Genomic DNA, 27035 nt, shown 5'->3' with positions numbered 1-27035 from the left:
CTGTTGCTGCTGCTGTTGTTGTTGTTGCTGCTGCCGCACAGCCGCTTCTTGATGTTGTTTCATTCTCTCGAGGGCAGCATGTTGTTGTTCAAAGTAAAGTTTATGCCCCATGTGATACATAGCTGCAGCTGCTGCGTGGGGGTGATCAGGTGGGAGGGTCGGGAGGCCGTTGGTGTACGGTGGTGGATGAGGTCGTGGCGGTCTTGGTGGTGGTTGTGGTTGAGGTTGAGGACTGGGTGGCGCATCGCCGCTCTCACTTGTATCTGGCTCCATTCTACTGGAGAGTTCCATGTACTTTTGTTGCATTTCCGCCAATTGCTCGTGCAACATTTTTAATTGTATCTTCAAATTATCTTTTTCCTCCCGTTTCTGTCTGATCGTAGCCGGATCCTCCTCCTCTTCGCTTTCGTCTTCGTCGTCCATCATGGTATCATTGACACTATGCTGAAGAACGTGATGCACCGTCTGTTGCTGAGGTTGATAGAGCTTGCGCTTCTTGCAACCGTTTACCGTTGCCGGCTGAAGCGCCGGACTACTGCGCATCGTGCTGACGATGTTCTCCACACGAGCGCGTTTAATCTCTGTCGTTGGAGAGTTCGTTTCGGTTTTTGGCACGATCGGACAAGGAGAGTGACTAGGGCTACGTTTGATATTCAGCGACTCTTGTATTTCTTCTTTAACGGAGACCGAGCCCGATCTTGGTGCCGTTGGGCTAGGAGGTAGGCTCTGCTCGCAATCCGATCCATCCAAGTTCGCCCCTGGTTCCATACCGGCTTCGGCAAAGGCCTCCTCCATCGCGCGTGCCGCGGAAGCAGCATCCTCAGCGCTGTCCTCAGCATCGCCCGGCATCACGGTATCACGATCACTGTGATTCGCGCTATTCACGACATTACCATCACCACTCTCCTCCCCGCCACTCTGCACTGTTCCACTGCGCGCACTATCACTATTTTGCTGTTGATGCTGTTGGGGACTCTGCTGATGCTGTGATTTAAGTAATTCCGCGGTAGTATTATTATTGTTGTTATTATGTATACTGTTGTTATTGTTCGGCTGCTCCTGCACGCCGAGAGCGGAGAGTTTGCGTCCCTGCAGAAGCATGTCGCGTAACATGTGCTGCGTGAGGTCGGCCGTAGCAGGATCATCACAATTAACTACGGCGCCCGATTGCAAATTCGAGGCGGGATCCATGCCGGCACCGGTCATCCCGTGACCGCCCTCTGGCGGTGATCCGCCAGCGTCACTGGCTTGTTTGACCTGCCTTCCTAATAACTCGTTCAGCATCTTGGCGGGGCCGAAGCCCGGAGCCCCGAAGAAGCCGAAGGCCGCGTGGGCGGAATGCTGCTGAGTTGTAGGACCCGTCGTAGCTGTACCTAAATGACTTTGGCTGCCAGTCGCTCCAGCCTGTTGCTGGAGCTGTTGTTGTTGTTGCGATTGTGACTGGTGATGTTGCTGCGGCTGTTGCTGCTGTTGTTGCGATTGTTGATGCGACGGTGGTCCACTACCACTAAAGATTGAGCCGTATAAACCACCACCGAGAAAGGATGGCCGGGAGCTAAAGTTCGGTATACTGGAGTAACTGTTGCGCGGCTCGCCGGCGTCCACGCGCTGTCTGGTGCGCTTCTGCTTCTTCAAGAGTTGCTGTTGCTTGCTTTCCGTGGTTGCTCCGTAGAGGGCGAAACACTCGGTCTCCTCCTCCGATGACATCATCGGCCGTCTGGTTGGTCGGCCCCCCGAAGGCCTCCGCGTCCCCTCCCCGCCAGGGCTTCTTGTCACCCTCCCCTTCTCGCTCGAATAGCCCCTCGTGGCTCAGTGCGCTGCCTCGGTTTCTGCACTGTGTAGTCTCTCCGGTACCCCTACTACAGCTGCCTTTTCTCTGTGTTCCTTCTTCTAATGCTCCCCACCTTGCCCGCCACCGACCACCACCGCCTCTCCACTTCCTTTGCCTTTGCCGTCTCCTTCTCGGTCTTCTTCTCCTCCTCTTTCTTTTCCGTCGTCTTCGCCGCCACCGCCTCCTCCTCCTCTTCCGCCGCCTCCTCTGCTTTTTCCGCCGCCGCCGCCAACGACGACGACGCCGGCACCCTTCTCTTTCCCGGCGAACTCCTGTTTCCTCCTCTTCTTCTTCTCCTTCTCTCGCGCTTCCTCTTCTTCTTCTTCCGTCGTTCCTCGCTTTTTCTGTGCTTTCTTTTCACTATTCCTCGCCCCGCACCTTCCACCGTAGAGCTGACGCCAACGGCTGAGGATGCTGCTCGGTGACTTGATGTCGGCCGTTCGCCCTCGTCTCGAGATGGCGGGTCTTCTTCGGAAGATTCGATTCGTTATCGGGTCTATATCCGCTGCTGTCGTGCTTCTTACTACTTCTGCTACGGTAATTGTTGCAACTGGGACCGCCGCTGTTGCTACCGATGCGTTTATTCCCGGTGATTGTTGCGATGTTGTTCCCGTTGATGATAACCAGAAGGGAAGCCGGTATTCTCGCGGGCGGAATTCTCGTGCTCCCGCCTGGGAGCTGCATCCTTCGAGCTCGCCAAAGGGCTAAGTGCCCCTCGCTCCCTCGTCTCGATTTTCGTGGCCTCAATTCTCCGATACACCGTCTGTAATAAAAAGACAACGATTCATCTTGGTGATCTGTGCCGTCTAAACGAATATCGCTTGTCTATATATGTATATAATAAGAGAATCGATTCAGAGGTACTATAATAGCACACGGTAGAGTATTTTAAGCTCTGTATATAGACTGTTGCATTGAAAGAAACGTCGTTTCCGTAGATAGGAAGTACTCGACGATGTGTACACTTGTCATTTCCTCTTATTATTAGCTTATCTTATTTTAACCACAAATCGAATGTATGGTAAGAATGTTGAAAGAGAATCTGTTACAGATGCATCATTAATCCTCGTAATTATAATATGTTTTTTGCAAATATTTTTTTCATTAAAAATAAAAACATACGTGCAATAAAAACGCACGTACGCTCTCTTTTTGTAAATATTATATTTTAGTATTTTATCGTATCTCATTTTATATTTAGATATACATATATATTTCACGATAGATTCTTAAAAGTTGAATTTGTAGAAAACATTTCTTATTTTCCAAGATATGGACATTGGAAAAAAAATATTAATTCTACGCAAGATGACGTCACAGTACGATAGAACATGAGAAAGGAGTGCGAAGTGTTATCGGTTAAAAATACAGTGATCGACCACAGCGAGGGCGACGACGACGGCGACGAAGAAGAAGAGCAGACCGCGGGTGACAGTTGCAAGCAATATGTTTCACCCTCGTCCGAACACTCTGCGACCGATAGAGGCAAAAACTCAAAGTATAGTGAGTTACGAGGGGGTTAGCGAAGAAGGGGGTGGTTTGCCTGAGAAGCGACCATAAGAAAATTACTTGCGTTGAATATCTTATTCGATACATAAGCAGTTCCGCCTAGAATGGTCTTCGCCGGGGGACACATACCGTCGTCGGTCGATATACCCGGTGAAAGAAAGGGGGGCACAAAAAGTAATTGATAGTCCACTCATTGCTCGCTCGATCATAGACCAGGTCCATCTGGCTTGCTTGGATGAGAAAAATAGAATTCTTCTGCACCTTTATATTCATATACAATATATAGCTGATCTTTACGTTCTCATTTTATTCATACATTTGCCGCTCGCTAATACCGACTTTATTACAAAGTTATAATGAGGCGATAATATTTCGTTATTGTCGTTGCAATTATTTTCTCGGCACGAAATATTTTAATGGAATCCTTTTTTGTTGTAGTCTCCACGCGCGCAAATAATCGCTCTTCATTCGTCAATGGTACGGCCTGTTAGAAGCTTCGATCGTCATGCAGTTCAATTGACGCTGCGTATAAGTGCGTAAGTGAGACGTTTGTGTAGTTGCACGTATGCGTTATGGTATAGAGCTTGAATACGTACTAATACAGTGCACGGACACACACGTTTGTGTACATGTACACGAGATTCGAAGCAACAGCTGAGCAGTTTAAAGCACCTGCGCTCAATAAGCCGACAATATTCCATAGTTCGTCTACGCATAAACCCCCTGCGTACGAGGATATCTCGATATTCGTTCCAATACGTATCAAGAAGTCAAAAGAGCTTGTAGAGAACAATGCGTGAGGTGTCACAAAGTAAAGAAAGTTTAATGAAAATTCTACAAATAAAAATAAAATTTTTTTTCTATTTATTTTGCTTTATCGAGATCAAACATTTATGAAAATTAATATTATTTTATTTATGTATACAAATATATATATGTATATATATATATAAAACATATATATATAAAATATAATATTTATATAGTATATATAATATATAACGTTATAAATAAAGCATATTGAGTAAAGTTACGGTACCCATCACAAAGATAACACATTTTTCTTTCTTGAAGGCCGAGAACTGTAAATTGCGTAACAGGAAGACAGATTATTGAAATACGAGCAAATACGCGCGCGTATTTGAAGTATCATCGACGTCCTCATTGCGCACTTGAATCACTATTACGTAAACGTTCAATTACGCCAAGTTAGCGCGTTCTCGGCCGCTTCCTCGAAGAGGAGCGATTCGTTCCGAGAAATTACTAGGCAGTTCCGTTGGCAATTACTTTAGAGGGGTGCAGCGCTTGCTGCTCGTTACTCCAGAAGTGACATATGGTGTCGACCTCGATAAGGTCTATGGGACGACGATTGTACCTGGATAGGAAGGGACGCTTCGAGGGGGGTCAGATGAACTTCTGTCTTTCCCGTTTTTGATCGGTACTTCCCCGTGTGCCGTCATGCGTGGGACGAGAAGGGGAAAACAAAAAGGTGCCAGTGCCCTGCCGGAAATGGCTTCAGGAACTCTCCCACTGTTGCGTCGATTCGGAAGTAGACGCGACGAACTAATTACACGCGAGGAGTGCGTTCACCAAGGCATGCGCGGGGGTAATGCACAGGATCTTACTGCTATTAGTATCTGATGACTGATTTTCGGCAGATACTCACAAATTTAAATTTTAAAAATGTGTAATAAAACTTCTCTTTATTTCTCATTTTAAATAATATTAATTTTCTTACAACGAGAGAATGGTGTACGAAAAAAATTTTCCACCGTCAAAGAATCAATTCATAGATAACTACGGAGGTTAATTGCATATATTAAATATAAAGTCATCTTCAAGTTCAATATGTCATAAAATCAGCGATTATTAAAGTACAAGAAAAACACACATCGGCAAGTCACCAATGACCATTTCCTGCACGTCATACGATATTTACCATTTAAGCAGGTGGGTAGATTTCAAAGCGTGATTATAGTGCATATAGTGATAGGGTCCGCAAGTAATACGTAGGATAGTTAACGCATGGGGAACTCTCGATGAAACTTCAAGGTAATATTACAACAAGTAATTGTTTTTTAAAGTAGATGATGACGTATGAAAAATCGCAAGTCGAATATCGATTAAAAAACGATGCGACTTCTGCGAGCAAATTTCATGAACGTTTAAGCTTATATTCCGCTATATTCTTGTGTATGTCACAATTTTTAGTTCCCCTTGTGAAACAGCCGAAGAAATGAAGGAAGATAGTTCCTACGTGAGCATCACATGGTGTACGTACCCCACATGGCGTTGTCGAGGTAACACAGCAGTGGCATGTGCATCGGAATTCCACCCCCTGTAGGTGTCATGTGGTGAGAGTGCTCGCAGGGGGTTGCATGGGAACTCGACTGTGGTCATCAGTCCATGTCCATCGTGTATATATGCACGCACGACGCTTAGGCACGTACCAACTTCACCCTCCCGATATATAAAATTATTGTAACATTCGTTTCGTCATTACGCCTACGACGATATATAGGGGGACAGACATACTTCGTAGCCGTAACACGCATCCACAACCGCACAAACACGGCCACGTCCGTGGTCTTGCCTAAGCGCAAACGTGTAGACACGCGCACACGCGCAAGCAAAACGTACGTCGGGATACTCACACGCGTCGGCGGCGCACACGGCGGACCATCGTGTATGTACACACACGATTCACACGCGTTCAGCATATTATCGGCCTGCTCTGATGCAACAAGTTGACCGGGTGTCAATTGATGTGTTATTAATTGGAGGTTAATTGCGTTAATGCGCTGCCGACCCCGCCTCTCTGTCGTCTACCCGCTCTCCCACCCTCGACGCCCACCGCACCCACCTTCAACGAGCCCCACTGTTTTATTATTATTTTGCATTCGAATCGTTTCGATTCAACACACACTGGCACGCGCCCAAACCAAACTGGTGAGAGAAAGAGTGAGAACCTACCCAGCAGGGCGCGAGCCGGAGAGAGCGCGAGAGAGCATTTAAAAGCGGCGGCCTGTCACCGATTTTCATAATTCACAGCTCGTTAAATTTGTTTCGCTTTTTGCCCCGCTTTTCGCGGTTACGCGCCCCGACGCCATTAATCTACCTTCGGTCGTTTTCAATGAGTTTAATCGCGTTTCAAAAACAATGTGGGTCAACGCCACGCTTGTGTTATTCCTGACACGTGAGCATGACCTTCTCGCCGTTTTCATTTCGATTTCGGTTCCCATTCATGCCGTTGCAGATAACACGCGATAATGAGCGCCGGTGTTTTTCGAAAGTTTGACGTTGCGGCATTCCGGGTCGCACTTTGTATTGCATTTGTAGCGAGGCAAGGAACGAAATTCTATAAGGATACGATTTAAGGCGAAATTTAAGTTTCGTCTTTTCAAAATGCCTGTATTTACGATCATTCGTTTTACTATAACGGTAGGAAAGCAGTCATATTATGCATGTTTTATATAGCTTTATAAGTTGTACACATCTACAGATTTATATTCTAGCGAAATGGAGAAAGGTGAACAATTCAATGGTGTTTCCTTCGTATGAGATCGACGATCGTCAGGAAATTTCCCAAGGTACGAAAATCTCCGAGACTTTTCACGAGACGTCTGCACGACCTTCCTTCAATATGTTCCCATGACTTCTCGCGGTGGGAAATGCTAACGTCTGATATTAAAGGCTACAAAAACTTCTGTGACGCCCTTCGTCCTGCCTTGGGGAAGGAAATAGGAACAACGGTCTTTGCCCTCTCAATGGCGTGGACGCGAAGTTGCGGTATCGAACTCGGAAATTGAGAATTTATGCAGTGAAAACAGTCGCACTTTTGTTTAATGATTTATTATATTAATTTAACGGTTTATAGAATTAATTACGCTGGTCAATTTGATCTCTGTATTTATATTTATCTACGAGTATCGTATAAAAGTAAAATCAATGAAGCTTGTTAAAGCTTATCAGTTGTATTTCATTAATACAGACATCGTTAAAAATGTATCGTTTACAATGATACCGTATCTGATTTAACAAGCTTGATAAACAATAAAACGATTGTCTAATAATATTTTACAAATAAGCAAATTGTCTCGTTTTAATTGTATTAAATCAAATTATTCATAGTATTAAAAAAACAAAAAATTATCCGATCTATAGCTGTGAATTAAATGAAGAATAAATTAATAATTTTACTAGCAAAATTCCAGCAAAATATATAACCTTGAAATGTTCAAGAAGCCAAGAAACTCCCCCGTTACCGACGACACTGCAAGATCAAGGTGGCCCCCTCGGTAGAATTCAGGTGGTTCGCCGGGTGGAGTTTCCGATTTAAATGTCCAGGTATTCTGTGATTGTATACCCGATCGAGGTAACTTCTCGAGACTCGGTTCCCCCTTGGGCGCTCGCTCCATCGAGGAGGAAAGGCGAAGGAGAAGGGCGAAGAAGGTAAGAATGCCTCCTTACGATACGGGAAGAGCGCGTGCCAGCTGCCGTTTCGAGGCATAACCGACGTTTCGGCTTCTTGTTGTCATTGTTATACCCCACTAGGTTGCCCTAACGTCTTGGGGCTGAACGGACTATTCGCCTTTCTAACGTCTTAAGAAACGCGTGAACAAGCTGGCTCGTGCCAGGGGAGGAGTAACGGTTTTCGCTTACGTCGACGTTACATTATTATTCTATTCACTTCTGCTTTTGCCAGTAATTTCTTAATGCTGTCTTAATTTTGTCTTAAATATAGAAAATAAAAAATAAAACATAGAAAATCTATACAATAGGAAAGATACAATAATAAAGGAAAAGTTTATACAAGATTTATATTGCTACATTCACAGAGTTTAATGTTCTATATTAATATTTTTTTTACCAATATATTCTCTTCTGTCTATCTCTTTCTCTCTCAATATAATTTAATATGAAAATATTTCTACTAAAATTTCTTTGTTTATTAGGCAGATGCAATATAAAATAAAGAACAGAAGCGAGAGGATGAATAGTCGGAAAGAAAAAGCAAATTACGGTAGAGAGATTTTAGTTTTTCTCTTCTTCGTCTTTTATTGGCTACTTTTCGAGGCAATTATGGAGATACGTTCGCAGCATATTGGCAAGCAAGAACATTCAGGATTACTGGCGTTATTGTCGTCGCCATTTCGAGGCGCAGTCTTCTTATGGCAGTCAGCCAACATGTTTTTTAGTTTTTGCGATAACGACAATCATACTACAGGCATTATCGGGTACCGAGGATTACTTAATTATATTCAATTGCCAAAGTTTTGTATGTTTGTGTCTATAACGGCACAGTATCTCCGCGAAAACGTCTGAAAGCTGTCATTTTTAAAAGTATTCCGGAGTAAACAGGGACACGTCGTCGTTTTCTAGAGAAACTAGTAAATCGCGTATTGTTGAACGTGTTTTTACGTATTCAACGTAAAATACAATGTATAGTTTATACGAACGTTACAGAAAGTCTATAAAAACTTAACTCGTGTGTCTTGTTAACGACCACACGATTTTAAAAAGTAAAATGAAACGTGTTCGAAATAACTCAGCAGGAGATCGAAAGTCATCCTCTCTTCTAAGATCTAAGAGAATAGATATAAGAATAAATAGATACGAATGTGGGTATCACATCGTACGAGGCATCGTGGTTTCTGATGCAGCTGGACCTTGATCTACATTTAGGGTCCCGCAGAATCAACGTACCTTTGATCGCCCTTAAGGCTGGAAACATCTGGTTACTGCCAGATATCGATCGAATATGCCCTCTAGCGAGTGACAGATCCTATGTTTATTGGTAATCAACAGGGCACAAAGCCAACGTGTGAGATGTTAAGAATCCATGTTATGAATTTCCCTCCTTACATAATTAAGTATTTAAAATGCAGATTTTCATTCCGATAATATTGTATTTCAATTTTTTTTAATAACTCGTTCGCAAAGTAAATTTGTTAAACTTGCTTAAATTTATTTGTTATTGACAATTTCTCAACGAAATCTTCGGAAACGAGAAAACACATCGACGGGAAGACAGAATCTTCTTGACGTAGATAAATGCAATGTGGCACGTCCGCGCAAATCTCCGCGGAGTAAAGCGAGTGCGGCGAGCGGTGGTCTGATCGTTTGAGCCAATCATGCCGTGATTGAGTATAATGGACTTGCGTCTTGTCCCCCAGGCCAGTGGCTCTCGAGCTAACTCGTACGATCTGCAGTCGGCCCTTTCGAACGACTGATCATGGACCAGATCACTCTTGGGTTGGTCACCAGCAAGCCGTAAGTGACTAGGGCACAGGATGAAGGCTGTGTCCGAGTGAGCGAGCGGCCTGTTGGTATGATAATGAGGAAGGTGACTTCCGACGATCCATGTATCGCGGAGAGCGGTCAAGGGAGAAAGACAGAGCAAAAGCGCCGGAATGCACCGATGACGAAGATGGAGAGCCGTCGAAGAGACGAGGGTGAGGGAGATGAGGAGGCGAAGGAGGAACATCGACGCTGATGGAGGAGAAACTCCGACGCCGCGCCGAGGGTCGAGGGTCGGCCAAGAAGCGGACACTCCAATCCACAACATCCCTTCCGATTCTACATTCATACGTAAGCCCTGTACAGGCTCTCCTCCGCTACCGCTTGTTCCTATCTCTCGTCTCTTCCTTCCGCGGCCCCCGGTGTAAATTGACATGAGAGACAGGACACGGGGAAGGGGGAGACGACGTGCGTCAGCGGGTCACGCGTATGTACGAACCGGTTCGAGGAGCGGAAGGCTCTTCGTGATCCACGACGACGCGGTAGGGGAGGATGTAGCGCGCTCGTAGTGCACCGCTCGAAAGACACTCGGCATGATTGGTCGTGCGCGTGTCTCGGTCGTCGTGTACGCGCACATTATGCGCGTAAGAGCAAACGGGGACGGCGGAGAGGGCCTCCTGCGGAGCGAGCCATCGGGTGACGCTGCGTACCCGATGAGGATACGAGCCAATTTTCCCAAACGCCGTCAATTCAGCTAACCAGCTAAATTCGCGAACGCGAGGCGAAGGAGGGAGGACCCCGAGGCGTGTGAGAAAAAGGGATCGCCAGAGAAGCGGGACGATGGGCTAAAGTGCTGGAAATAACGCGATGCATTATTTGCATGAGAAGCGAAAGACTAGCTCGCTCGCGGATACGATGACGCCCGTACGGGCCGGTTCCCAAGTATGTCGAATGCACATGTGTGTTGAGCTGTAGCTCAGTTAATCCAATTGAGTCAATTTGGGTTAACTTAAAGTCGTCTAAACAGCTTGTTTAGATATCTCGTAACGTATTCATAAGCGCGTTTCCGGCTCTCTTCCTTCCTATCAAAATGAGATCCTTTACTCGTCTCCGATAAGTTGAAATAAGTAGATTAATTAGCGATCATTGGTTGGTCGAACTAATTTGCAGGTATTATTTTTGTTCTCATTAATCGATCAATATTGATTTTTCATCAGTTCTTATGCCACAATTTTCGTTGATAATGTTTACTTTGGTTTGTTAAAACTGCGTTAGAAACTACTTCACATATAAAATTTTGCCAATTATATATACGGTTGTCATTGTAAAAATAATGCCATTTTCTTATAAAAATGTACTTCTCTGCAGTATATCTCGTTCCAATTTGCAAATAATGAAGAATTGCAAGTGAGTTACTTATTCATTTTAGATTTGCCTTATAACTAAATTTCCTCTCGATTTTTAATAGTGTTATTTCTGTTAGCGATATCGTTGGAATAGCGATATCGACCGATTGTTCTGAATTTATTCGGAAATATCTTTATGCTTCTCGTTCACAAACACTCTCACATAATAATTGAAAATATTTCTTTCACAAATATTTTCAATTATTAATGAATCCAGTATAATTTATTGAAATATTAAACTGTTGTTATTCGAACTAAAAATAAAATTATTGAATGGAATTGAGCTTATCATTTACGATTTTCTACAATGACTGTTTAGCGGGCGGTCGCTTACGTCATCGAAAAAGGATCGATGTTGATGATTCGAGAGAGGGCGAAGACGCATCTAGCCTAACCGCCGTCTCGACGATGATGTAATCGTTGAGCTCTATGCTGCTCTAGTATGGAGCATGCGAGTATTTGTCCAGGGTACATACTAGACTCTCCTCCCCAGCTGACGTTGATTGAAGGAATAAGGGAAACGGCGAACTCCCTCAAGTGCCCACCAACACTATCGCCACCGTCACGATCACTATCAACGTTTCGCCTCTGCCTGCTGCAGCCCCTACAAATCGACCTCCACGTACGTCATCGTCTCGACCGCCTCTATTACGAACGCATAATCACCGTCGTGAGATGCCCTACGCACCGGTGCAACGCGTCGGATACATTGGAGATTCCTCCTCTTTCAGTCTACACTTAATTAAACAGGATTTACGTGTTGTATCGAGGCCTCCTAATGAGTTATGAAAGGAGATGAACATGTTAGAGAAATAGACGCGCTTTATTTAAAATCTATTACTATATACAGAGAGAGAGAGAGAGAGGGAGAGGGAGAGAGAGAGAGATTGATTGATTGAGCGTTTATTGCTGCTCTAGGGCAAGCCCTCTAAGAGATAGGATACAATTGTAAAAGCAATGTAGAATAAAAACTAGAGAAAAACAGAGAAAAATACGCGAAGAAAGTACATGCAGGTAGACAATGTTCTCAAGTTTCATTGACTTTTAAATAACACGGTAAGAACTCAGTTTCATGATGCTACGCCACATTAAATGTATTTATAGCTAACAAGTGTAATAGAGTACGCATACATGCAGCCTGATATATTTTTCGAAGTAAATTATGCGGCTACGTCCCTAATAAAGAAATTACAACTAACACAGAGAGATTACAAATAAAAAAAGCTTTAAGTAACAAATGATGAACTTGATAACTTGATAAGAAATAAAGAGATTAATAAAGAAATAAGAAGAATACTCGAAAACAGGTCATGTTTCGACACCCATGATGAAAAATTTTTAGTGCGACAAGTTACAAGTGTGTTGTGCCGTTCTGCAGATGGCGAAAGAGCTTCTGTTTGAGAGAGAGAGAGAGAGAGAGAGAGAGAGAGCTCCGAAAAATGTTAAATATTGTTATTATCTTATATAACACTTAACAATATTAAAGTGGAGAACATACTAAAACATACTAATTAACTTATTAAAATAATAGAGAATTTACAAAAATATTTTCTTCTTTGTTATTAAAATAAAGTTAAAATTCTAATGTACGTTTGTACTCGATTAATTTTCGCACGCAGATCATGACGACAATGTGTGCTAGACGTGGATAATATGTGCGTAAACGTGCCGTTTCCCACGTTCCGCGTTCCAAAAGTGTCGGGAAAGACATGCAGGGGAAATAGAACGGTTGCGACAGATAAAGCGGGAAAGCTTAAGGGAGCTAGAGGGGAAGAGGCAATAGATCTTATTAAGAGACAGAATGAGTCATTCGGTCGTAAGCGGTGAAAAAAAGGAAAGGAAGGCTTGATCGCGACCAGCGGAGACCGAATAAAAATTGCCACGATAGATGGGTGGGTGTCTCAGATCCGGAACTTGTTGACAATGGTGCGGAAGGCGATACACCTGGACGGTCGCGAGAAGCGTACAAGTATTGACCTATCGCGCACTGTAACCGCATGGCGCGCGACTGCGACTAAACTTTCTCGCGCGTCTCACGTGGTCAGTGGACCTCGTCTCCTGAAAGAGAGAGAAAGAAAGAGAGAGATCGGCCCCCAGGCCATTCGTGCCGCGATTGCATTCGTGATGGCGCGATTATTTACATTACTTCCGAATTGGTAAATAAGAGACACGATGTCGGACACGGAAGCGTGTCGCAACCGCCTCTTTCCGCAGAGGCGCTCCCTCCGCCATCGCGCCACCGCGACCGCCGTCGTAAAATCCTTTCCGGAGTTCGTGCGATGCGAACAGTCCCGCGAAGTTCGCCGTAATATGGAAAAGAGCAGGATTATTGGATTAACTGGCGATGCATGATTGAGTAATTATCCCGTTTAATGCGAGTAAAATAAGATGTGCTTTTTGCTGTCTTTACTCGAACAATTGGTGAGAAACGTGTATAATAAATTTATGTCATCTGTAATGGTTGTAACTGCACTCTAAAAAATATTGATGTGGATTTAACACACCATGCGATGTCTATGTAATTCTTATTGTGTTGGTGTTAATATTAACACTAACTTGATGTGGATTTAACACTATAGGTTGTAAATCCACAACATGATGGCGATAATGTTAACATCAACAGAACTATATAGACACCGCATGATGTTAAATGCACCACGATATTTTTGAGAGTGTATGAATAGTATGTTATTGTGTACATATGCCTGTACTAATTTTGCATTTAAGTCTATAGAAGCACATACAAGACCGTACACAACAGTTTAGCGTAATTGCGACGGGTGCGGTGCCTTGTTAGTAACGCGCATGTTAGTTTCATCCTCGCTATCGCCCTTTCAAGAAGTGACGTTATAGTCATATTATCCGCGAGCCATTTAACCATCTTTCGAAAGTTATCTTTGTCAGGATATTGGCTCAAAACGGTCGTTTAAATCTCAGGAGTCTAATGACACCCGCGCGATAATAGGGCGGCTGATTTGACAAGCGAAGTGGTTACGAAGACAAATGAGTGCTTTAGTCGTGTTCGAAACCATCGATCGCTCTACAAGCCCAGCCAGATCTTCTCCCCTCTCTCTCTCTCTCTCTCTCTCTCTCTCTCTCTCTCTCTCTCTCTCTCTCTCATTGTGAATAAAATTTCTAGCATGATACTCGTTAAGATTTAAATCGTACGTGAGGTGTAATGAATTAATTATTGTTAGGTGATAACGATGTGCTATCGTGCAAATAAAAAAATTTAATTTTTACATTACTTTAGCTTTAATTTTAAAGTGATAACTTTAAAATAATTTAAAATATTATAAATTTAAATTTAATTAATATTCAGTTTTTACTTGTATTTATGATTGAAATGATCGTGCAATATGGAAATAAATGACATTTTATTCTAAGTTATATCATCTAAAAATTTTTAATCTTTAATCTTATTCTCTCTCTAAAATGTTACATTCTTTTTTAAAATGTATTCTTTTGCTTATAATAAATATCAATGCCAACGATTTTATATCTAATTATCGGAATTATTATTTCTTGTGTTATCAATATCGCTTCGCTACCAATGCATTGTTCTTCCAAATTTTTATTACATAAATTATATTTTATATATAGTTTATTGTACCTACATATAATTTATTAATTATATATATTATATTTTTTATAATATAATATTTTTAATAATTCGCAATGTAAATCAGTTGTACCGTAGATTACGATACATGGAATTGTATAATATTTATTGTAGTGCGCGATTTGTGTATATTTTCTTATGCAAATAATTCACATGCTAAGGCAATTATCTAACAGCAACAAGGTTAGGTGTAGGCGTAACTGACATTATGTCATCCTTTTGTCGTCTCACAGATCTTGCGCAGTTGATGTGCATCGTACATCTGACGGGGATTTCCACGAATCTTCCAGCAAACTCGAGCTAATCTGTTAATGACGGATAATTTGTTCTAACGAAGTTGTTTGTTTTAAAATAAGACGTACGATAATCGAGTAAATGATAATCTCCCACGTATAAAGTACTTTTTTATTTTATTCTGATATAAATTAAGGGTATACTATAATTATATGCGAAGCGAACCGCGCATATCGTCGAGTGGAGCGCATGCAATTGATCGAGCAAGCGCACAATCGCTTCGCCAACGTTACATTACGCCCGTCAGCTCGTCGCGCGGATCTCCGATTTATGAAATAAGCCGTCATCATAGATCCCGGCCGGCCGAACGGAGACGCGTGATGTTATGACACATTGGACACTCGCTCGTGTCTGTGTCCCCACATATATGCGCAACACATATCCGGGGGTCGGGTCAGTTCTCAGGGCTATCATTGCCTGTCGGCCGGAAGACTCACTTAGACCCGTCTTGAGTTACCCCTCTTCGTCCCTGGCCATCGTTCCTCGACAAACTCACGACCATATAATCCCTCCTTCCCTTTTCGTCTCCCCGATTCACTTTCTCGTTCTAGGCCGCGCGAAACCTTTGCCCATCCCTTTTGCTTTCTCTCTCTCTCTCGAAGAGGAATCTACTTGTCGGATTCTTTTTTCCTTCGGCTTTTCTTCCCTTACTCCCCTTACCCTTACGCCAAGAACACTTGCCTTTCCGAGGAGCAGCATCGCAGTGTTGTTTGCAGGTCGATCTTATGAGTAAACGATTTTTTTTGCAGTTAGCTTGAAATTTTTTCTGACAATCGAATTTTTTGAAAAATTAGACATTATTAAGATTAATATAATTTTTTAACAATAATCATTTGATATGAGTTAATATAATCATGTTTCATTAAATGAAATATAATTTATATATATTACCAAGATAAGATTTACGAATCATATTAATAAATCGCAAAATGTTGCTAAAAAATTATTTTATCTCTATTTTATGTAAAACAATTAATTTAAATAAATTTCAAGAAACAGAAAAAAAATAACAGAATGCTTTTCAATTTGAAATTTATCAATTAAAATTCTAAAAATTTTAATAAAAGCGTATTATTGCTTCGTAAACAATACTGATAATCTGCTTTTTATCATTTTGTCGAAATTTATTTGATTCCGCACTTTCAAGTCGGTTTATGTTAAACGGATAAGCGGCTTTAATTACCAATGCCGTTGTAGAAATAATTGTTTTCTGCTTGTCCTACTCACACGACATGCACGCGCCATTATCGCATCGCTCGCGAACTTGTTGCAAATTCGCGACGAGAGAAAGACGCGACGCGTGTGGAACGTACGTACACACATACGATCTGCAGTTGTCGGCACACATGCATATGCGATGCAGCTTCGTGTACGGGGCGTAATTGCGCGGGTACGGCAAAGCGTAAACGTGTGCGTATGGACCCATTGTGCGTTTCCGTGGCGGATACCCCTTTTACCCTTTAGGGAGTATCTGTGTGTACACACACAGAACTGCACTAAGTACCATCTTCAGCATATCAAAACCGCATATATGATCTTATACAAACGCAAGTAATGTGATTTCTTACAAATGAACAATACCTAAAATTTTCCTAAACTTTTTTTTCTTTCATTTCTTCAGAGAGAGAGAGAGAGAGAGAGAAAAAATTTTAATTGATGTAGCAAAAATTCAAAAATTGTTACCCAAAAAAGATGATATTTAGTCTTTAATATATTTAGGTACATTTGCACCAACGTTACTTTGATTTTAAGCGAAGCTTAAAACTTCCACTTTCTCTCTTTAAAGCCAAGAGAGAAGGAGAGATAAAGATAGTTTATTTATTTTTAAGCCTTGTTTAAAATCAAAGTAATATGCAATCGGGTCTTAATCTAATATGTTGCGGCAAGTTGCCATTTTACATAGTGCGAAGCAGGAAACGTCGAATTTTCAAACTAAAATAAATTATAAGGAATTTTTCTGCATCTCGAAATGTCGTGAAAATGTGTTGCGTCGGAAGTGTTAAAACTTAAGTGCAATTGGATCAAATGTAACAATAATAGTATTCAGAGTACTTTCTCATCGACAGAACGCGGCTGTCACGTTGGAAAGAAACGCATAAACGCGCGATGCAGGGCATGCTGCTCGTGCGAACGATGCCTCAGCGCTTTCTCGTAAACAATAAAATGCTTTTATAATACTTTGTTATGTAGTTGTGCGGCTGGTTATGTCATCCCGCGTGTATTACGACTTCTCTTTACTGCTTTAAGTTCATTCTGGCCGGTTTACAACCCGCGACTCTGAGTGACGACAACGAAAGGTATGTGTCGATATATCTTCCCTCTTAACGGCGTTGCTCTTCCGTTTATTCATAAAAATATTCGGCAACGCTCCTTGAGCCCATAAAATCATATTTTGTGAACAAAAGTGAGAAGTTTACGTAGAAAATTAAGAAGGACAACTATGAATTTCCTGTCCTTAAGTCCCATCCTTTGCCCTCATGGCAAATGATGTTTTCCTGTCCTTAGGTCCTGTCTTTTGGCCTGACGATAAATGGTGCTTGATTGTCTAATTCGCCCATATTGCCACGTTGATCGCGAAATATCACATGTATGAGCGGAAATTCTCGCGGACGTCGCGAGCCTCGCTCGGCCAGGCAATCTCCCAGGCCAACAGAAGAGCGGCGGATCAATTAAGACATCATTTCCGTTGCGAGTACAATGATACGGCTCGCCAAGGCCGGAACACGCGTCCGCACCTTTCGGTGCCGCGCTTCTGCGCTTCCACTCGAGCCCAACCCCGGTTACGAAGCTCACATCCTGGATCGGTTCTCGGTGTTGGTATGTCATAGCGCGACGTGCCGATATACGTGCCCGCGTAAACGCACAGATACGTGATTGTAACAAAACAACGGACGTCCGGACGGCAGACAGTCGCACAGGTATCGCTCCACCGTCCCCCTTAGGACGGGCACTCCTCTCACGCACTCTCACTCACTCTTTTTCTCCTCTACTTTTTCTCTCTTGCACTCTCGTTCCCTGATTTCTCCCACTTCGCTACGCAGTCCTTTTACCAGTTACCGATCGGATCTCTCTTCGCTTCTCTTTCCCCTTTCAACTCTTTCTCTTTCTATCCTGGCAAGAGAACGGAATGAGTTCTCACTTCATTTGAAAAATTGGAAGCAATTTCAGACAAGACTATGTAACTGGTCCAGAATATATACGTTTTCGAATGCGTTTCGCAAATGATTATGAGGAAATCTTTCAAATACGATTTATCTTTCATTGTCGATGCAAAGACTAAATAAATGAAAAAGAAATTGTCGTTTTAATCAACCCTGAACACGAAGTTTCCCTGCTGTATTATTTTATTAGTTATTTAAAAATAATATTATACATAAAAATAATTTATCATTTTTATCAAATTTAATGTTTAAAAGTTCAAAGGAACATATTACTAATTAAAATAATTTTATAATAATATTCGATTTGTATAAAATATAAAATACATCAATCTTACATATACTAGCTCTCTAGAATTAATCAATCGTAGAGGAGTGATAACGATACGATGAATAATATGTAATTTTTCGTGCGAGCACATCTATACTTCATCACATGTACTTTTGCGGAACAGTTACACGCCGGAGCCATATCGAAACATTTTTACGTGCACATTTTCCTCCGCGTTCTCTTCGATTTTCAATATCACTTTTCGTCGCTTCCATGTCGGCACAGAGGGTAGTATAAACATTACATTGTTTTTTTTCTGTCGAATACTCGGAATGTATACTTTTGAAACACGATAGGCATGCGTGTTATTTTAAAGTCGATCACCTGTCGCTATATCCACTACGTCGGAGAAATATGATATAATGAAGCATGATGAAAAAAAAAATCAAATTACGCTAATAAACGAGGTTTTGTTGTATGGATCGTTAGGTATATCATCGTCGGCCATCGGTCACCGCGTTTTCCTCTCGAGAACGGAAGAAGCGAGAGCCCATTTCCTCCGTGAAAGTGGAAGCTTCCACTAAGGATACTTGGTCCAGTGGACACGCACTTCCTGTCGCTATTTGTCGCGCTTCGAGTACTTCGCGCACCACAGAAAATTATATTGTCGTTCGGTCATTTACATTTATAGTGTGACACACCTATGCGATGCATCAAGAAACATATAAGTGCTGGATCGCAAGTGTAAATAATCACAAACGATTTCATTGTTCTCACACTTTTGTCAAATGCATTATAATTTTGTTCGAGTATATAACAATATGTTCCATTAATCTACCATGATTTATTGTCGCTGAAAATTGAAGAAATAGAGCTAATTGTATTATTAACAAATGCAAGCGTTCACGCTGTTACAGATATAAGTTTTTATCATCGCAATCGTTTTAGAATTGAACGTGCAATGTGCATCTCGTTTTCTGAATAGTAAGGAGTTCTTGGTGAGAACGCGTGGTAGCTAATAAAGCCGTTGAAATCACGTGGCGTTGGAGATGGTGTGACATTATGAGAAAAGAGACAATTCTCGCTTCGCACCACTCGTGCGCATTACGTTCTCCTTCGCGTTTTTTCATCCGTTTCCTTTTTTTTTCAGTCCATAGCTCCGTCGTCCCGAGCGCGAAAATAGGACTCGAAATCAGAAAGAGATGGTAAAAAGCATAGCCTTCTCGGCGTATTCAGCTGCGTCCGCTTTCTTGAATTCCATCTTCAACCCCCGTTTTTCCTCGATCCGCGGTGAACGCGTGAACGGGATGAGATCTTCTCTTCGTAGCATGTCGACTGCACCGGCGCTACTTTTATTCGCCCCTACTTTTTTCCGCACCTTCGGCTCCGTCCTCGCTCTTTCTACTTAGATGACGAAGAACTAGAACGATATAGTACGCGATTCAAGAAGAAAAGCGAAGGGAAAAAACATTGAGAAGATACTGTCTCCTCACTCTCGTCGAGCTTCTCGCAGCTTCATGAAGAGCAACGCTTGCACACTAAAATCCTTGCAAGGCAATGTACAAGTTGCAAAACGAAACGAGAGAGAGAGAGAGAGAGAGAAAGGGAAGGAGGCAGAATGGTTAGTACGAGAGTGTTTTCTCGCCATTGTCCAACGCGCGCACCAAGAACAAGAAAAGCCCTTCCGATGACAAGCAAGCGTGCTCTCGGCATTACCGCGGGAGTTGGGGGTTTCCAACGGACTGTGTCCCTCCTACCACTGTGCACTTCTTGTATCGTCGTCCTCTCCATTTATGACGTAAGTAGCACGCTGTGTGTTGCACTGTGATTTCTGTAAGTAACACTCCGCCCGATGGAGAACGGCACGGGAGAACGGACTGACTTCTTTGTATCGTCCATTCGACGGACGCTTCTTTTCTATCGAGAGGCGAAAGACGAGGATCGTTGTCGGAAACGAATTCGATACGAGTTGCCAACGTCCTGACCGTCGACATCATGTGCTTTGCGCGACTTACGAAGCTTATTCCATCGAGAACGCGTGTATATTTTTCCTACTGTAATTTCTCGGATTGTGATCATGGGAAGAGTATTAACAAGAAGCTTTTGTTGCGGTGACAAAGGAAAAGAATGTATTAATCAATCAATTGATAGGATAAACATAGCATATAACAGATAAAGCTACATGAAAGTAAAGAGATGTATATCGATGATATGTTGATTTATATAAACACGCGCTAATATTCTTGCGGAAAATTCTACTTCAAACGCCTTATTTATTGTGTCTTTTATATCATAAATTATTTGATTAATAACAAGCAATTACTTTAGTGTATATTGTATTTTGTTAATTAAATGAAATGCTTACACAATGAATCGTGTGACCTGATATAGCTTGAAAACGTTTCTCGCCTTCACACCACGTCTAATTTAATGGAAATAATTGCAGTGAACTAGAAAACACGTGAAATTTTATCGTATGATAAATTTCTACCAAAAAGATTCAGAATTTTATTTTCAGTTTTTTACTCAGGAAGAAAACTCGGTCGATTGAAGATGTCGTCTAGAAGTGACGTATGAAGAGCGATGAATATATGAGGAGGGAGAAGACGGGAGAGACATAAGATGAGACATAAAGGAACGGAATGTTGGCTGAAGAAGTGGAATCAAGCTCTCGAAAGCTCGTTAGTGTTAGCGGCTAAGAGATTATCTCGACCTGCATACGCGGTCGACGAAAGTACACCCTTTTGTGACTAACATCATGTGATAAAGTGGCGTAAGAATAAAGTTTACATCGTCGTTTCGTTGCGGATGCCGTCAAGACTTCCTCTTCTTGAAAGAGAGAACAAAAGGAAAGCTGAGGAAAGAGCGTTGGATTGCGTTAGGCTGGTGAGTACACCCGCAAATGATGACGACGCCACTTGAACTTCAATCGCCTCCGTCTAAAAATGCGTAAGAAACGTTGGAGTGTTGACGGCGTATCCATCTTATAGAGAGTGCTCAAGTTCGAAGAAATATTCATTTCAGACGGAAGATTGAATAAAATTGAAGGACGTCAATTAATGTAATATAAATACGAGATATCATCTCGTGAATTGTATAAAAAATTAAGATTCTATAAATATCGTTATTGTTGCAGTATTAATGTTTCGCATATCATTTTGTGCAAGACGCAACATTCCAATGTGGATGTAATTATAAGGTTTTTTTCATGATGGCCAATAAGTTAGCCCGGCAAAGGAAAATGGAACGTCGACGTGCACGAGCAAGTTTCGTCTCTGCACCGTTGCTCCTTTCTAGTCCCATTAAACGTAATTATGTGTCGTCTCTAACGATGTTCGATCGGGCTTGCTAGCAACGACGCAACCGTTAGTGTAGAAGCAGAACCGGAAGAGGAAAGAGAGGATAGAGGAAGAGAGAAAACAAGAGACTGCAATGGAAAATGCGGAAAGAAACGCACGCGTAAGATACTGTAAAGCGAAGGCATCGAAGGGAAGAAAATATGGCGAGGGAACCTACGAATGTGCATGTATTGAACGGTCGAGTTTTCGGAATCTTTCCTTCGTACCCTTTATCCCTTCACGAATATTACTTGAGGAGCCTCGAGTGCGCTGAGGGTGCGTACATTGTACAGCCTCCATCTTATATGCATCACCCACCCATCGCAGTCCTCCTCAGAGAGTCAACCCCGTCAACCTTATACTTGCATTCTTTGTTCTGCGTAAACCCCTTCGTCCTGGCCCTCATCTTCCTTCAATTCCTACTTCATGTGTACGCTCGTATGATTTCGCACCCCTTCATATATTCACATAGCACCGGTCGGATCGACTGATGGAAAGAGAAAAGAGGAGATGGAGATACGGAGAAAATATAGAAGAAAAGAAGTATGAGAAGAAGGGGACAGAGAGAGGAACAAGGAAAGCATGAAATCTCGAGGACGAAGGGGGCTACTGCAGTCTGCACTTAAAAGTTAGGGGATATTTTAAGAAAGGTCGATTCAAGAAGCAAATCATTAATTTCTCCGTGCCAATATTGAATTTATATTAACGAATATATATTGAAGTTATTACAATATTAAACTTATATTGACGTTTGAGAAATAATCATATATCTCTCACAAACTCTTATACTCCGATTCATTATTATATATTATATTATTATATTACAGATGTATTATTCTAATTACTATCTTCTTCGATATATTTATCTATCAATTATCTTAATTGCGAAAAGCATTCAGAAAAATATTTATTATTCACAGAAATCTTCTATATTTTATATTTCACAATACCTTTTGCATTTCATATGTCAGAAAGCTCAGAATGATAAAGTCAGCATAGTGGATGATTAAGAGTTGTAATGAAAGAAATCTGCAACGCAAGAAGCTTTCGTTTCCTCCACCGCGCAGCTTCGGAGTCTCTTCTTGATTCTCGGAACGAAAAATGAAATCTTTGTTCCGCGAATCCGCTCTTATAAGTTAGTAGATGGAAGAGGATGGGCAAAAGTCAGGCTGATGCCCATCATGAGTCAGCCGCGGGATGAGAGGGAGGGGGAGAGACGTGAGAGGAGCGTAAAGACGAGAGATATGCAAAAGCAGGGGCGGTAATCGGAATAGATAGACTTTTCTAGAGACAAGCCAAGGAGAATAGGCCATTCATACATGGAAACTGAGTGACTTCGCGGTTGGAGGATTGTGAGAATTGTAATACGTCTCCGGCTCCGTCGTGGAGATTACGTCCCCGTGTGTCCCGCGGGGCTGCAATATCTTGCATTCTCTTCCCTCGGGGTCCATCTGCACCCTCCGTCATCCTAGGCCCCTCTACCATCACCGTTTCCCGCCTCTCTTGCCCCTCTCCGCCGCCATTCATTCAATCCATCGCTGTTTACTTCGTTCTCATCGTCGTTACGGTTCTCGAAAGAGGAAAGAAGAAAATTCGAGATGACTGCCGACAGTGATAGGAAAGGTGGTAGTGGTAAGATTATGATGGAATCTGGGCTCGAACGGGAGCAAGGGGTGAGAGGTGGGAAAAACTGCATCCGTTCGAATCACATCCGCGAACGCTATCGGGCCTTAAGAAATCAATTAAACGGAGAGAAACTCGTTGTGTAGAGGGAGCTGGGCTGAAGAGGGTGGAAGGAGTTAAAGAAAGAGAGAAAGCGATAGGGTTGGGAGGACCACCGAGCAGACTGCTCTGTCAAGTGGATGAAGCGGGGAAAGACGAAAAGACAGACGGCGAAAGACGGAACTTGTAGTAATCAGGAGATCTCTATAGATATATATATTTTCTTCCAATTCATTCCTTTCTTTCTCCTCATCTATTTCGTCGCCTACGATCTTGTTTCTACCCTCGTCTTCATGGTATTTATATACTTTTTTTTTGTGAAAAATTCACCAAGTATAAATTCGACAAAAAAATTTTATTACAACACGAAAAGAGTAATAATTAAAAGGACAAAATTTCGAATCGTCAAGATACAAAATTTCATCATGCAGTGTTCCTCTACAAAATGAACGTTAAATAAAAGACTAAGATATAGAATAAAATAAATGAATAAGATATAGAAATGTATTGGAAATAAAAATGTTTCTAATGAAAAAACATACGATATTATATATTTATATGGAATAAATTGAAGGACATTTGTATTAAAGTGTAGATGCTCATTTTTCACGTACGATCATTTAATTTTTAAACAATGTTCTCCATTAAACATGAAGCTCGTCAATAAAGAACCTCTATTGATCACCATCGAACAATTGGTGAGAACAATTTTGCATACTAGCACTTGAGAGATGTCTCTGTTGGAAGGAATGATAGAAAATGCAAGATGCGACGAAAGGAGTACTGGCAAAAATAACTGAATAAAATATCGCGAGAGGAAAACGCGACGGAGATCTGATGGGGAAAAGGAGGATGGGTATCGCAGTCGGGAGCATGCAGGGAAGCGAGGCGAACGAAAAGGGATAAAAAGTAAGGGGTTGCCCACCCTAACCAACCGCGTCTAGTAAGAAGCATTGGAATCGATATCATTGCAACGTGGGCTCCTCCATCCAGTCTACTTTACCTCCCGACATTGCCACCCGCAACCTCCTCCGCTACACCGCTCGTCATCAAGTCGACTCTTAACTCTTTCCTTCTCCTTTCCCCTGAATTCCCGGTGCAGGTTGTCGAAGTCGGTGGCCGACTCCTCAGACCTTTCATTTTTCTCTCTTTCTCTCTCTCTTACTTTGCTTCTTCATTCGACCCATCACCCCTTCCTGTTCTCTCATCACTATCTTTCTTCGTCTATCACTCGCTGGGGTTCGTCTTGCTTCGAATCAAAGCTCGTTTTCGCTATTAAGAAGATTCCGCGTCATAAAACCGTTTAATACTCCGCTAGATTATCAGATGGAAGCATCTGTAACGCTATGTATAGGCAACGTTCTTAAGTTTTTCATCTCAGCTCTTTTACAGATAAAAAATGCTTTTTACAAAATTTTTTTGCAAAATTTTAATATTTAACTTATCGGTTGATTCAAAACTTGATCAATTCTTTATCATGCCATTTATATGTGACGTATGTTGTTGCATATATATATGTATACAGATATATATATATATAAAAATCTATATCGCATCGTCTATATCTATATCGTCGCATTATAATGACATTGGAACTGGTAATTTTTAGCCATATGATAAACAATGACAATTTTCAGCAAATGTTTGTAATAATCGATATATCTACCGCGCGCGATCAATATGTATTTTAAAATATTCAAGCAGCTCGATAAATCCAGCAGTTTAACGAGCTGAAAACGTGCGGAGCCTCGAAAACGAAGTCGGAGGCTCTGTAAGTTGTCGATGAACGAATCGTCGAATACACCCCATCGAAACCCCATTCGACCGAAGGACGGTGAGTTTTAAGTCGTGTTCGCAAGAAGGGCACTAGAGGATGTCGGAAGGATGCGGTCGAAAGAGATGAAAAAGGAGCGAAAAACCTTCAACTTCTGTTTGAAACGGAGCGAAATCTTTATAAATGAGATGCAAAACCTAGCGAAAAGGCATTGACCTGCTAAGTATCTGTAAATGTCACGAACCTGGATAAATCGTTGGTGCGATCGTAACAATTTTTCACATCGCGAAGAGCAATTAAGTTTGTGCGGATCGAGTAAGTTTTTTGTGAAAGTTATTAGTGATAACTATTTCTTTGATTAATTATGCTATTGTTATATAGAAAGAAATAATATCATTTTATATATATATATATATAATAACTTAACATTTTTTAATGTATTAAACAGAGTTAAATTTTCATAGCTATAGCTACATGGGTTTTTCTCTTTGTCATTATCTTTATCTGTATGTAGAATACTTTTCGATTTCTCGAATTCTTTCAACTCAAATACCAAAGTATACGCCGTGATAAGTGAAACCGCATCACTGATCGATAAAGTTGACTCCATGTGCGGCGAAAGGTCAGGGGGTTCGACAAAACTGTTGTACACGTGCATCCCCCATTTAAGCTAACATTCGACAGAACAAACGTATAGTGTTAGCACATACGTTTCCTGCGTTTCTGAGCACAGGTTGTTGCTAACAACCCTTTGGTGGATGGAAATGGGCAAGCCGCTCGTGAAACAGAACTTTTCCTACAGAGTAATTTAGCAAAGCTGGTCCGCGCACCGACGTCGGTTTCGAGGACCTTTGAAACTTATTTCCACGGCAGTTCATTTTTCTTTCAATATTCGCGCTACAGCAGCAAAACGTCACATGAGCGTGTTAAAAAGAATTTATTTCGACAGCTAATATACCTTTTCGTCTCTGAGGCAGCTATGTTTTGCAAAAAATAATTGTACTTTTGTATAATGTCGAAGGAAGCAGGCCAGGCTCCGTAACGACGAAACAAGATAATAAAATTCAAATGAAGAAATAAATAAGCAGTGGGGACAATCCTTGGAGCAAGCTCTCACTGGAGGGCGTAGGCTTTAGATTCGGTTGGGGTGGTTTTCTGCCCTCTTACATACTCGATGCAACAACCCTCGTTTCGACGGAAACCAACTCTATAATATTTCTCCGAGAAGCGCAGCGAAGGTTTTAACGGGAGATACATAAAAAAATCTTGATAAAATAATTTTGCTTCTTACGTTTACTTTTTAAAGAATTTAATCATGTAATATTATCGTGCATTTTGAGTATCTTTTAAATTTTTCTTTTAAAATCAGTATGCACAAATCAGTATATATGTACGTATTGTATATATCCTATAATTAACATTTCAAAAAATGCTGTTTAAAGAAAATATTTCCTATGTGTATGTGTGTGTGTACTATAATTATTTCTATTCAATGTATAATATATTATAAGAGCATATGTGAGAAATTACATATAGGGGAGAGTGGTCTAAATCAGACCTATTTGCTTTCTATAAGGCATAAATAAAAGTCCGATCGTAAAATCGGAGGTGCTGTTGGAAAGATCATTTAATTTCCTTCATTTTTGCTTGAGATTATTTTGACGTATCTCTCACTTGTGTTAAACTATAATGGAAAATGTAAAAACGCTTTTTCCGGTCCGATTTAGAACTATTGGTTCCAAATCGGACCATCCCCTGGTTCAAATCGAAAACTCCTATTTTTATGGATTTTTAAATAGAATTTTAAAATATTTTAATGTATTTTTCTTAGTATTGAGTAAAAACGAGCAATTTGACAGTCAAAGATAAA

At 41.5% G+C, this 27035-nt stretch overlaps 2 protein-coding genes across 2 annotated transcripts in view; both read right to left on the bottom strand.

Annotated features, from left to right (window-relative positions):
- The window catches only part of LOC108731468 (homeobox protein prospero), a 30554-nt gene extending 28379 nt beyond the window's left edge, over nt 1-2175 (bottom strand). The window contains exon 1 of the mRNA XM_018461816.1: nt 1-2175. Within this exon, the coding sequence (XP_018317318.1) occupies nt 1-1710 (1710 nt within the window). The 5' untranslated portion in view covers nt 1711-2175.
- A 155-nt stretch (nt 2176-2330) lies between these two features.
- LOC108731431 (uncharacterized) overlaps nt 2331-27035 on the bottom strand; it is a 102401-nt gene continuing 77696 nt past the window's right edge. The window contains exon 5 of the mRNA XM_018461764.1: nt 2331-2594. Within this exon, the coding sequence (XP_018317266.1) occupies nt 2412-2594 (183 nt within the window). The 3' untranslated portion in view covers nt 2331-2411. The remainder of the gene's footprint in view (nt 2595-27035) is intronic.

The sequence above is a fragment of the Mycetomoellerius zeteki genome, unplaced genomic scaffold (assembly GCF_001594055.1).
Source record: "Mycetomoellerius zeteki isolate Tzet28-1 unplaced genomic scaffold, Tzet1.0 scaffold128, whole genome shotgun sequence".
In the NCBI taxonomy this organism is placed as follows: domain Eukaryota; kingdom Metazoa; phylum Arthropoda; class Insecta; order Hymenoptera; family Formicidae; genus Mycetomoellerius; species Mycetomoellerius zeteki.
Note: the sequence above shows the minus strand (reverse complement) of the source record. Positions and strands in the feature narration are given on the sequence as shown.